Source organism: Oncorhynchus tshawytscha, linkage group LG17 (assembly GCF_018296145.1).
Source record: "Oncorhynchus tshawytscha isolate Ot180627B linkage group LG17, Otsh_v2.0, whole genome shotgun sequence".
NCBI classification, from domain to species: domain Eukaryota; kingdom Metazoa; phylum Chordata; class Actinopteri; order Salmoniformes; family Salmonidae; genus Oncorhynchus; species Oncorhynchus tshawytscha.
The window spans coordinates 23,008,716-23,022,836 of NC_056445.1; the positions used below are offsets into that span (position 1 = coordinate 23,008,716).

The 14,121-nt window shown below is 43.7% G+C and overlaps 1 protein-coding gene across 3 annotated transcripts in view; it reads left to right on the forward strand.

Annotated features, from left to right (window-relative positions):
* LOC112217215 (UHRF1-binding protein 1-like) overlaps positions 1-12,168 on the forward strand; it is a 60,449-nt gene extending 48,281 nt beyond the window's left edge. For 2 of the 3 annotated variants that reach the window (XM_042300468.1, XM_042300470.1), the window contains 7 exons: positions 569-741; positions 4,220-4,370; positions 4,571-4,627; positions 6,160-6,416; positions 6,497-6,605; positions 8,327-8,481; positions 9,310-12,168. In XM_042300468.1, the coding sequence (XP_042156402.1) occupies positions 569-741; positions 4,220-4,370; positions 4,571-4,627; positions 6,160-6,416; positions 6,497-6,605; positions 8,327-8,481; positions 9,310-9,438 (1,031 nt within the window). In that variant the 3' untranslated portion in view covers positions 9,439-12,168. The remainder of the gene's footprint in view (positions 1-568; positions 742-4,219; positions 4,371-4,570; positions 4,628-6,159; positions 6,417-6,496; positions 6,606-8,326; positions 8,482-9,309) is intronic. The other variant, XM_042300469.1, reaches the window with a different exon arrangement.
* The last annotated feature ends 1,953 nt before the right edge of the window (positions 12,169-14,121 follow it).

Genomic DNA, 14,121 nt, shown 5'->3' on the forward strand with positions numbered 1-14,121 from the left:
ATAGTCAACAGCTTCTAGTTCCTCACTGAAATGTGAAATGGTTCCTTCACACCGACAGTGTGGGGAAGATGGCACAACAAAGCCTCTTCAACCTCAGGATGCTGAAGAAATTCATCTTGGCCCCTAATATGTTGAACTGCGTTGCAAAATAAATGTACATGCATGTTAAGTCGTTTCATCCACTGCTCGCGCACGTCAACAGGCGTCTGCGTACCAGGAATATAACTTGGCTCTATTTTAGACGCTTGATTCGCTGCAAGTCCAGCCTCTCCTATCTACTCATTGGTTTTTGGAGCATATACCCACGTGGGTGATTGAATGTTCATTTTGTTCATTAATTATGTTCATGTTCATTAATTGTTTATAGTTCATTGAACAAGCATGGGAAACAGTGTTTAAAGCCTTTACAATGAAGATCTGTGACGTTATTTGGATTTTTACGAATCATCTTTGAAAGACAGGGTCCTGAAAAAGGGTTGTTAATGTTTTGCTGAGTTTTTAGGTTTGTCTGGTATTTATCAATGTTTTGGTTGCAGATCACCAATTTTAATTTATTCTATGTCCACAGACGACGTGTCCATCTCAGGCTTTAAGGATGTGGTGAGGGAGCAGAGTGCCACAGAAATTGCCAAGGAGGCAGCAGCAGTAGCGACCATGGGCACAGGGGAGCAGGACGGTGCTGGCTCACCAGATACTGTCAGTGCCACCTCCCAGAGCATCGACGAACCTACCAAAGACATGGTAATACACACATGCACAGGAAATGTATGCTCACATGCAGGCATGGATCCATGAACACACACACTGCTGTACACACACGCACACTATACAGTGCATTCGGAAAGTATTCCGACTCCTTGACTTTTTCCATCATTTGTTACGTTACAGCCTTATTCTAAAATTTATTAAATTGTTTTTTTCACTCATCAATCTACACACAATACCCCATAATGACAAAGCCAAAAGTTTTTTTTAAACATTTTTGCAAATGTATTAAAAATAAACTGATATCACATTTACATAAGTATTCAGACCCTTTACTCAGTTGAAGCACCTTTGGCAGCGATTACAGGCTCGAGTCTTCTTGGGTATGACGCTACAAGCTTGTCACACCTGTCTTTGTGGAGTTTCTGCCGTTCTCTGCAGATCCTCTCAAGCTCTGTCAGGTTGAACGGGGAGTGTCACTGCACAGCTATTTTCAGGTCTCCGGAGTAGAGGTCAACCTATTAATCGGAATGGCCAATTTTAATTAGGGCCGATTCCAAGTTTTCATAAAAATCGGAAATCAGTATTTTTGGATGCCGATTTTGCGGATTATTATTATTATTTTCCTTTTACACCTTTATTTAACGAGGCAAGTCAGTTAAGAACACATTCTTATTTTCAATGACGGCCTAGAAACGGTGGGTTTACTGCCTTGTTCAGGGGCAGAATGACAGATTTATAACTGTCAGCTCAGGGATTCTATCTTGCAACCTCACAGTTAGTTAACTAGTCAAACGTCTAACCGCCTGCCTCATGAGGAGCCTGCCTGATATGTGAATACAGTAAGAAGCCAAGGTAAGTTGCTAGCTAGCATTAAACTTATCTTATAAAACACAATCACTAGTTAACTACACATGGTTGATGATATTACTAGTGTATCTAGCCTGTCCTGCGTTGCATATAATCGATGCAGTGCGCAGTCGCGAAAAAGGACTGTCGTTGCTCCAACATGTACCTAACATAAACATCAATGCCTTTCTTAAAATCAATACACAGAAGTATATATTTATAAACCTGCATATTTAGCTAAAAGAAAGGTTAGCAGGCAATATTAACCAGGTGAAATTGTCACTTCTCTTGCGTTCATTGCACGCAGAGTCAGGGTATATGCAACAGTTTGGGCTGCCTGGCTCATTGCGCACTAATTTGCCAGAATTTTGCGTAATTATGACATAACATTGTAGGTTGTACAATGTAACAGGAATATTTAGACTTAGGGATACCACCTGTTAGATAAAATACAGAACGGTTCTGTATTTCACTGAAAGAATAAACGTTTTGTTTTCGGAATTGTAGTTTCCGGCTTTGACCATATTAATGACCTAAGGCTCGTATTTCTGTGTGTTATTATGTTATAATTAAGTCTGATTTGATAGAGCAGTCTGACTGAGCGACGGTAGGCACCAGCAGGCTCGTAAGCATTCATTCAAACGGCACTTTTGTGCGTTTTGCCAGCAGCTCTGCTGTTTATGACTTCAAGCCTATCAACTCCCGAGATTAGGCTGGTGTAACCGATGTGAAATGGCTAGCTAGTTAGCGGGGTGTAAGCTAATAGCGTTTCAAACGTCACTCGCTCTGAGACTTGTAGTTGTTCCCCTTGCTCTGCATGTGGGTAACGCTGCTTCGAGGGTGGCTGTTGTCGATGTGTTCCTGGTTCGAGCCCAGGTAGGGGTGAGGAGAGGGACGGAAGCTATACTGTTACACTGGCAATACTAAAGTGCCTATAAGAACATCCAATAGTCAAAGGTATATGAAATACAAATGGTATAGAGCGAAATAGTCCTATAATTCCAATAATAACTCAAACCTAAAACTTCTTACCTGGGAATATTGAAGAAGAAAAAAAAGGAACCACCAGCTTTCATGTTCTGAGCAAGGAACTGAAACGTTAGCTTTCTTACATGGCACATATTGCACTTTTTCTTTCTTCTCCAACACTTATTATTTAAACCAAATTGAACATATTTCATTATTTACTTGAGGCTAAATTGATTTTATTGATGTATTATATTAAGTTAAAATAAGTGTTAATTCAGTATTGTTGTAATTGTCATTATTACAAATAAAAAATAGTTTAAAAAATCGGCCAATCGGTATCGGCTTTTTTGGGTCCAATAATCGGTATCGGCATTTGAAAAATCATAATCGGTCGACCTGGTTCAAGTCCGGGCTCTGGCTGGGCCATTCGAGGACATTGAGACTTGTTCCGAAGCCACTCCTGTATTTTCTTGGCTGTGTGCTTAAGGTCGTTGTCCTGTTGGAAGGTGAACCTTCGCCCCAGTCTGAGGTCCTGAGCGCTCTGGAGCAGGTTTTCATCAAGGATCTCCTTGTACTTTGCTCTGTTCATCTTTGCCTCGATCTTGACTAGTCTCCCAGTCCATGCCGCTGAAAAACATCCACACAGCATGATGCTGCCACAAACATGCTTCACCGTAGGGATGGTGCCAGATTTACTCCAGATGTGACGTTTGGCAGTCAGGTCTTGGTTTCATCAGACCAGAGAAGCTTGTTTCTCATGGTCTGAGAGTCTTTAGGAGACTTTTGGCAAACTCCCAACGGGCTGTCATATGCATTTTACTGAGGAGTGGCTTCCGTCTGGCCACTCAACCAAAAAGGCCTGATTGGTGGAGTGCTGCAGAGATGGTTGTCCTTCTGGAAAGTTCTTCCATCTCCACAGAGGAACTCTGGGTTCTTTGCCACCTCTCTGACCAAGGCCCTTCTTCCCCCGATCGATCAGTTTGGCCGTGGGCCATTTGTTGTTCCAAACTTCTATTTTAGAATGATGGGGGCCATTTGTTGTTCCAAACTTCTATTTTAGAATGATGGAGGCCACTGTTCTTGGGGACCTTCAATGCTGTAGAACTGTTTTGGTAGCCTTCCCCAGATCTGTGCCTCGACACAATCCTGTCTCGGAGCTCTACGAACAATCCCTTTGACCGCTTGGTTTTTGCTCTGACATGCACTGTCAACTGTGGTACCATATATAGACAGGTGTGCCTTTCCAAATCATGTTCAATCAATTGAATTTACTCCAATCAAGTTGTAGAAACATCAAGGATGATCAATGGAAACAGGATGCACCTCAACTCAATTTCGAGTCTCATAGCAAAAGGTCTGAATACTGTATGTAAATAAAGTATTTATGTTTAATACATTTGCAAACATTTATAAAAACCTTTTTTCTCTTTGTCATTGAGGTATTGTGTGTAGATTGTTTTATTTAATCAATTTTAGAACAAGGCTGTAACTTAATGTGGAAAACGTCAAGGGGTCTGAATACTTTCTGAATGCACTGTACATACACATGCATGAGTGTACTTGAGCATTTTTCATTTCCTGAACTGTAATTTTACCCCACTTTCTGAATTGATTAAGTTAACATACATTTTTATTCATTTTAGCTGACTCTCCTATCCAACTTAATGCCTCTCCCTCTCTCTCTCTCTCCCCTCAGGTGTCGGTGCTGGTGCTGAAGGTGCAGTGTGTGTGTGGGGGGATGGAAGTGCGAGGGGAGAGCACGGCTGTGTCTCTGGAGGTGGGCTGCGTCAGACCCACACAGCTGGGAAACGTCAGCCTCCGACAATACCTCAGCAACCGCAGCCTGGGTGAAGACGCACACAGATGAATACATACATGCATACATACATACATACATACATGTGGGCTAGTACACTACGACATACATTGCAGTCACACATACTGCAGTATCACTATTCCCCATTCTCTTGGAGTACTATCTATAGCTGGATTAAGGCTACACAACACTCCCAATTGACTTGGTTTAAACCTTCCATAACTCTTGCAGGTATGGTACCCACTGCTCAGGGCAGCACTATTGTACCCCCTGCCCCAGGCAGCGAAGGTATGTGTGTGTGGAACATAAGCATGGGTAGGCAAACGCAAGCTTGCGCACAAGTGCTACTACCTGTTTGTTTGTTTTAGTGTGTCTCTGATTTCATCATTGGTATGAAATGACAGGTAGTAATTAGCATTTTTGCTCCACCAAGCATGCTACACACGTTTGTTTTACTATCCTTGTGGGGACCAAACAATTGATTCCCATTCAAAATCCTATTTTCCTTAACCACAAACCCCTAAGCCTATAAATAGCCTCTTTCCTTGTGGGGATCGGCAAAATGTCCCCGATTTTCCTTGTTTTACTATCCTGGTGAGGACTTCTGGTTCCCACAAGGATAGTAAAAACGTGTGACTGCAATGTGTGTCTCAAGGGGTGTGTGTGTCTAACTGCTGCAGTGAGACGGTGCATTAGCACTAATGGGGGTTTTGCTCCCTTTACCAGCTACATTAAACCCAGTGTCGGTATGTGTTTTTGGCCACCCCAGGTTGTGTGCATGTGTGTCTCCAGCATGTCACCTCCAACGTGTGTGAATATTTAAGAGGGGTTGGTGAGGTCCATATTTACCCCCCCAGTACTGAGGCAGTGCTCGCTCGCTCAGCTCTGCCTCCTCCCTCTTTCACAGAAGAGTAATTCCCATCTCTCTCAGCTCAGTTCTGCCGCCTCCCTCTTTCACAGAAGAGTAATCCCCATCTCTCTCAGCTCACAGAAGAGTAATCCCCGTCTCCCTCAGCTCTGCCTCCTCCCTCTTTCACAGAAGAGTAATCCCCATCTCCCTCAACTCTGCCTCCTCCCTCTTTCACAGAAGAGTAATCCCCATCTCTCTCTCAGCTCTGCCTCCCTCTTTCACAGAAGAGTAATCCCCATCTCTCTCTCAACTCTGCCTCCCTCTTTCACAGAAGAGTAATCCCCATCTCTCTCTCAGCTCACGGAAGAGTAATCCCCATCTCTCGCTCTCTCTCGCTCTCGCACGCTCTCTCCTTTCCTACCCTGCTCTATATGTCACGCTCTCTCCTTTCCTACCCTGCTCTATATGTCTCGCTCTCTCCTCTCGCTCTCGCACGCTCTCTCCTTTCCTACCCTGCTCTATATGTCTCGCTCTCCATCACTTTCTCACTATTTCTGTTTTTACCTCTTACCTTCTCTCACATCTACCATTTCCTCTCTCCTTCCTTCCTGACTGAGGCAGTGACCGATGCGTTGTTGTAATATTAATGTGTGTGTGCGTGCATCTGCTGTGACACTTTACTGTCTTTTTAAATAGTTTTATGGGATCAGTACCCCCACCCCCCAGAAGTGTCCTTGCTTTACAAATTAGTCACACCTTAGAAATGGATTCATAGACTGGCGTCAGCAGTAAGGCCTTGTCTGGTTGTATGCCTGCCGAGCGGACATCGCTGAGCCTTTTCTTTGAGTTGTGGTTGCAGTGATTCTGTTTGTATTGCAGCCAATCCATGCCTTCTCTTTTTAATGGGAATTAATTCATTACTGATGTTCTCATTTTCTCTCCTCCCACTCCTTCCTCTTTCCCTCGCTAGGTGGTGGTCTGGAGGCCAATACAGACGGGACCACCCATCTCCCGGAGGTCAGGGCTCGGCTGGAGAGCGGGCCCTGTGCCGCCGCCCACTCCCCCCTGGCCGAGACCAACGGTTTCCTCCAGCTGCGTCTCCACGGCTACCGGGCCAGCTTCCTCATGTCGTCGCTAAGGAACCTGGCTCACTTCCTGGAGGATGACTCCGCCCCCCAGGTCCTCCCGATGGAGATCAGCGTCAGAGACACACACATCGACCTGAAGGTGGGGATGAACACACACACAGACACATTAACCACAGACACATTAACCACAGACACATTAACCTCTGTCCCCCTCTGCAGGATGATGGTCCCCGTGACAACCCGTCTGACCCTGATCCCACTCCCATCACCCTGCACATCTCCAACCTGCTCATCCACAGGACCGACGATGGAGCCTTCTCTATAGGGGGTGAAACACACACACACACTGCCTCACACATTCACTCATATAGAGTTGAAGTCAGAAGTTTACATACACCTTAACCAAATACATTTAAACTCAGTTTTTCACAATTCCTGACATTTAATCCTACTAAAACGTTCCTGTCTTAGGTCAGTTAAGATCACCACTTTATTTTAAGAATGTGAAATGTCAGAATAATAGTAGAGAATGATTTATTTCAACTTTTATTTCTTTCATCACATTCCCAGTAGGTCAGAAGTTCACATACACTCAATTAGTATTTGGTAGCATTTCCTTTAAATTGTTTAACTTGGGTCAAACATTTTGGGAAGCTTTCCACAATAAATTGGATGAATTTTGGCCCATTCCTTCTGACAGAGCGGGTGTAACTGAGTCAGGTTTGTAGGCCTCCTTGCTCGCACACACTTTTTCAGTTCTGCCCACAAATTGTCTATAGGATTGAGGTCAGGGCTTTGGATGGCCACTCCAATACCTTGACTTTGTTGTCCTTAAGCCATTTTGCCACAATTTTGGAAGTATGCTTGGGGTCATTGTCCATTTGGAAGACCCATTTGCGACCAAGCTTTAACTTCCTGACTGATGTCTTGAGATGTTGCTTCAATATATCCACATAATTTTCCTTCCTCATGATGCCATCTATTTTGTGATGATGGCCAAACAGTTCTATTTTTGTTTCAACAGACCAGACGACATTTCTCCAAATAGTATGATCTTTGTCCCCATGTGCAGTTGTAAACCGTAGTCTGGCTTTTTTATGGCAGTTTTGGAGCAGTGGCTTCTTCCTTGCTGAGCAGCCTTTCAGGTTATGTCGATATAGGACTCGTTTTACTGTGGATATAGATACTTTTGTACCTGTTTCCTCCAGCAGCTTCACAAGGTCTTTTGCTGCTGTTCTGGGATTGATTTGCACTTTTCGCACCTAAGTTCGTTCATCTCTACGAGACAGAACACGTCTCCTTCCTGAGCGGTATGATGGCTGCGTGGTCCCATGGTGTTTATACTTGCGTACTATTGTTTGTACAGATGAATGTGGTACCTTCAGGCATTTGGAAATTGCTCCCAAGGGTGAACCAGACTTGTGGAGGTCTACAATTCTTTTTCTGAGGTCTTGGCTGATTTCTTTTGATTTTCCCATTATGTCAAGCAAAGAGGCACTGAGCTAGAAGGTGGTCCTTGAAATACATCCACACCTCCAATAGGCTAATTGACATTATTTGAGTCAATCAGAAGCTTCTAAAGCCATGACATCATTTTCTGGAATTTTCCAAGCTGTTTAAAGGCACAGTCAACTTAGTGTATGTAAACTTCTAACCCACTGGAATTGTGATACAGTGAATTATAAGTGAAATAATCTCTGTAAACAATTGTTTGAAAGATTACTAGTGTCATGCACAAAGTAGATGTCCTAACAGACTTGCCAAAATTATAATTTGTTAACAAGAAATTTGTGGAGTGGTTGAAAAACTACTTTTAATGACTCCAACCTGAGTGTATGTAAACCTCTGACTTCAACTGTATACTCACTCACTCATTCACTCACTCACTCACTCACTCATACACAAACACACACTGCCTCACGCATTCACTTATACACAAATACACTGTCACACGCACACACACCCTCCGCCCCATTTCATCATCATACAATGACATAACTTTCAAGTTTATTTCTACCTTTCACCCACTCCCCCCACCCTCTGTCACAGTGGAAAATGCGTCTGAGGCGGGGCCTAAGAAAGAAGTCCAATTGATTGACAGCGGTCTGTCTCCAGTCTCTGAGAGTGTGGTCAACAGCACTCCCAAGGCCACACAGACCCCCAGCCCTCCTAGCCCTAGCACAACCCCCTCCAACAAAGAACAGGTGAGTAGTCCACACACACACCACCCACTCATCCAGGGCCTGAAATTAACACCCGCCACCTGCCAAATGAGGGGTGATTTTTGAGTTGTCAGGTAAGAATGTCTATTTACACCAGCCACGTTGGCGGGGGGTCAGGGCTCCACAGTGTGAGCATTTCACTCTCATTTGTGACTAAAAATAGGCAAGTATGATCACATGAAAAATAAATGCTGCAATATTTAAGGTATTTCCACCGTTTTGTTTCATAGCTTGTACATTTTTCGGACAAGTCAAAGAACTGCAAATCCTATGCAGCCTATTCCACTTTGCTCTGGGGACAGTGCGCATGTGAAGAGCTGCACACAGGCATAAAAGTTGGTCAAATTTACTTGAAACAAAAATCTACTGAAGTGGGACGTTGTGTTTCTCTGCTATTTACGTTGTTTTTCTATGTTTGAGTTTCAACTGCTCGGGAAGCGAAGATAACGCTTCTACTTGTCAGACTCAATCTCACAGCCACAAACATGACTGGAGTAGTGTTACCATGGTAACCTCCGGCCCTTAAAGGGGCAGGTGAAAGTGTTTGTCTCATCTGTGATATTTTGTGTGTGTGTGTGTACTCAAGTCACAAATTCAATTAAACAATATACCACATTACCTTTCTAGTAATACATTTGTTTTGGATACATTACAAACCATGCTTTTGTTTTGTTTTTGTCATTTTAGCAGGGGAGAAATATTTTGGCTGGTAAACAAAATCAGCCCAAAAATAAAATGTTATGCCCTGCACTCTTTCATAGGAATTTAACCACCACGCTCATCAACACCCTCTCTTCTGTTTACTCCTAGCTGCTGATAGAGGAGAACGAGTGTTTGAAACTGGAGCTCTCCAAAGCCAAGATGGCTCTAGCTGAGGCCCAAATGGAGAAGGACTCCCTGTTGCACCGCATGAAGAGTCTCAAAGTGAACAGCAGCTAGGGTAGGCCACCAGAGGCCCAGTGACCACCAGTCTGTAGTGCTGCATATCACCACAGGGGGGAAGCAGAGAGGAGAGAGGGGGTACTGGATACTGGAGCTACTTGATATAGCATCACACAAGTATTATTCAAGCATCAGCCAGGTCATTCAAGCCTGTTCTGATGAAGGGCTGGTCGCCTAAGAACTAGACCACATACACACAGTCCATGAAGTCTACTCCTTAACACACACACACACACACGCAGTCCCTGAGAACTAGAGTGGGGCTACTTTTTCACTACCACCCTCATCTCAGGAACTGGAGAGTGGACAGTGTTAGACTTTCATCCCCTCCTCGATACAGTGCTGCCGTGTCATCCCTGGGCTGGGACTAGGACTGCAGTACACATGCTTGTTTTACATGCTAGTTTTACATGATTGTTGAGCTTGTTTTGAGTTTCTCTCTTTATGCAGTAAGTTAGTGTTCAGTCTCTCCAGTAATCCGACTCTGCAAGCCAGAGCAGCCTCCTAAATATGGAAGCATAAGGAGGGATGAAGGCGAGAGGGAACGAATCTAAATTAAACAGCCCGCAAGTGGAATGGAGGGGCTAGGGAGGTGGGGTGGGAGTCCTGAATGTTAGGCTTGGGGGAAAAGTTGCCCTCCCTGAATCGTTACCTTAAATAGGAGAAACAATGCAAAAATGGGCAACTTTATCAAGCATCATATTTTTGAGGAGCATATTCTATATGTAATGACCTTTGATGGGAGGGGCTTGCCTGGGTGGGGTGAGACACTGAATGTCATAACTATGGAGGAATGTCTTAAAAATAGACTTATTTTGCACTGCGCTGAAACTGAACATGTAATTTGGTGCTTATGGAAAAAAATGTATCTAGCGCTGAACCAATTGTATTTGGTGTGTGTATGGTAATGTACTTATGATGGGCAAAGCGTACACAATGTTTTCTACAGAATTCTGAATGGTTGTGCAGTGTGTTTTCAACATGTATTTTTCATGTAACTAAAACAAGCATTTCATTTAATTGAAAAGGAAAATATACAATTCTATATTTTCACATGTACTTTTTTTCCATTCCATCTAGTTGATGTCTACAATACAATGCCCATCATGTCCCACTGCACTGTTTATTCCCCACTATTTTTCTACATGTAAATAGCTAGTTGTGTGTCCAGCACTTTTGAACTATATTCATTGTAAATACAATCCCTGTACGAAAGCATCATCCAATCCAGTTGAGAACACTACCCTGTCATCTCTCGATTATCCAATGAGTGGAAAGAACACAATATGGAGAGCAAGTTACCATCTCTATTCTCCTATGAGGATAAAGCCTGGGGTGTATTCATTATTCGGATTCCTTTACAGAATGTATTTTCTGTTCAAAATGTTTTGCAACTAAAAACATTTACCCAAACAGAAAACGTTTTGCAACGATTGGACAAATTCAGGGTGGCCTCTTTCCCCCCCCATTGGTTCTGTTTGTGTTGTTTGCTTCCGTTTAGTTCCTAGAGTAAATGGTTTCCGTAGCAAAACGTTTTTTTGCAAAGGTCTGCGACTAATGAATACAGCTTTCGCCTACCCTCTGCTGAGCCCAACACCGGACGATCCGGTTTTAAGGGGAAATGGAAAAAGCCTGTGACGCGACTTCCACTTTTGATCATTAACAAGGTAACGCTCCATCTTCTCCTCCACATGTACTGGATTGGTTGAATGGTGCAGAAGAGAACCCCCCCCCCCTCTCCCTTCTTGTCAAGATTTGTTGTAGAAGATCCAGTTTCAGGTGTTTATTTTACTCTTGCTACGTTAGGTAACTCCTCCCAGTGCAGGAGGGGAAACACTGGCATGTGCTTTTCTGTGCGTGCATTCTATATTTGCATAATCCTACATGTAGTTTTTCACCCACGTGACGTCGTGCCCATATCTGCTGCACCATACTGCTGCACCATGCTTGTCTGTTGGGGAAGCCTTGGAGTGTTGTAGGATAGAGCTTGATTTCCCCTTTGGAACATGCTTTTGGCTCACACACAATTCAGTCAGAAGGCAGTTCTGTCTGAAGCATCACGTCTTACACAGGGACGTTTCCAGTAGTAGCATGAGATTTGCTGATGGATTACAATGGCTTGCCTCTCTTTAAAGGTGCAGTCTGCAGGTTCTCTGTCCCGTATGGCAATGAGATCAAGTAAAAACACAACTACTCTAAAACAAAACCGAATAAGGAAAAGGTAGTTCTGTTTACACCAACGATGGCAACTGGTCTTCCTTTGGTTTTCACTGGCAGGCTCACTTGAATGACCCCATCCTAGTCCTTCAAAAAGGGCAGTTTGGGAATACATACATTTTCTACTTTAAAGTCGTTAACTATCCAAATTGTGGACCTAGCTCAGCCTAGGCCTATTTCAGTCCAGCTGAATGTCTTTACAAGCTGTGCTGTCCTCTCTCTCTACCTTGATACGATGCTGGTTCACTTACCTGCTCAACACTGACAAGACTTGAATGGCAGTTAGGATTTGAATGCTTGATTGTACTTTAAAGGCTGCCCTCTCTGGAGTTTCAAACTTTCTCATCCACTTCCTTGTCAGAATTGACCCGCCCCCTCATTACAATAGCTCCTCCCTTGACCTGCTCAGCTCCTGAGAACCTGTGTACAAAAAAAAGGATTTGTAATATTGGTCTGTCAAAGCTGCTGAGCTACTGATGAAAAATAAAAAGGTATCCAATCAAAAATGTCTTTCTCAGTTGTCCTACTGTTCTTCCTTTGCACTAACACTTGCACTTGTCTGTTCTTACTAGCAATGATTATGCTAATAGCTTCTCTATTTAGGGGACTTTTACTTACAATGATTGTGATGTGGTTGTTTTACCTATCTACCTTAAGGGGCAATTCCAACCTAATTGTCTTTGTCTCCAGCACAATACCAGTGTCTACATATGTGAAAATGGTGCATTTCTATGTTTTGTAGAGAGAAAAATATATATAAAGTTAGTTCTGCCCAATGACATCAAAAGTAAATACATTTTAAAAACAGTGATTTTCAAATATGTAGACGGCAATAATGAATGAGGTTGAAAAGTGGCGGAATTGCCCTTAAGTTGAATTCCCCAGGTCTGGGGGGACAAAAGTATCAGATAAATGATCAAAATGTATATCTTATGAAACATGGTGCACACCCAAGGTCATCTGTCTTTCTAGTGAATTGTGGGGGGTTTAAACCTGGTGCATCTGGACAAGGGAACTTCCACCAGTCCACTAACGGGACAGAGCAAACACTTCCATGGGAGGAGTGGATAGAGGAAGCTGCTGAAAGTATCAGACATTGACAAGGGATTGAAGACCAAGCGTCTACCAGTGGAGGGCACCACTGTGAAGGGCACTTAGGATTTTGCACTGAGGAGTATATACATGTTTGCCTAATCACTTATACTAGTCTTGATAAGAATTATGGATAGTTTTAACGATTTTTTTTTAAGGAAAATAGTTGTAGTGAACGTTGTCAATCTTTGGATGTCATTCGAAAACATGTTAACTTTCACTGCTCTGCGGATGACAGGAAGTGGATGGCTGCAAACGTTCTACTTTTAAACTCGGACAAAACAGATGCTTGTTCTATGTCCCAAGAAACAAAGATCTTCTGTTGAATCTGACAATTAATCTTGATGGTTGTACAGTCGTCTACAACAAAACTGAAGGACCTCGGCTTTACTCTGGACCCTGATCTCTCTTTTGACGAACATATCAAGACTGTTTCAAGGACCGCTTTTTTCCATCTACGTAACATTGCAAAAATCAGAAACTTTCTGTCCAAAAATGATGCAGAAAAATGTATCCATGCTTTTGTTACTTCTAGGTTAGACTACTGCAATGCTCTACTTTCCGGCTACCCGGATAAAGCACTAAATAAACTTCAGTTAGTTTCAAATACGGGTGCTAGAATCCTGACTAACCTCCCCACACTGGCTTCCTGTTAAGGCAAGGGCTGATTTCAAGGTTTTACTGCTAACCTACAAAGCATTACATGGGCTTGCTCCTACCTATCTCTCTGATTTGGTCCTGCCGTACATACCTACACGTACGCTACGGTCACAAGACGCAGGCCTCCTAATTGTCCCTAGAATTTCTAAGCAAACAGCTGGAGGCAGGGCTTTCTCCTATAGAGCTCCATTTTTATGGAATGGTCCGCCTACCCATGTGAGAGACGCAGACTCGGTCTCAACCTTTAAGTCTTTATTGAAGACTCATCTCTTCAGTGGGTCATATGATTGAGTGTAGTCTGGCCCAGGAGTGTGAAGGTGAACAGAAAGGCTCTGGAGCAATGAACCGCTCTTGCTGTCTCTGCCTGGCCGGTTCCCCTCTCTGCCTCTAACCCTATTACAGGGGCTGAGTCACTGTCTTACTGGTGCTCTTTCATGCCGTCCCTAGGAGGGGTGCGTCACTTGAGTGGAGTCACTGACGTGATCTTCCTGTCTGGGTTGACGCCCCCCACTTGGGTTGTGCCGTGGCGGAGATATTTGTGGGCAATACTCGGCCTTGTCTCAGGATAGTAAGTTGGTGGTTGAAGATATCCCTCTAGTGGTGTGGGGACTGTGCTTTGGCAAAGTGGGTGGGGTTATATCCTTCCCGTTTGGCCCTGTCCGGGGGTATCATCGGATGGGGCCACAGTGTCTCCTGACCCCTCCTGTCTCA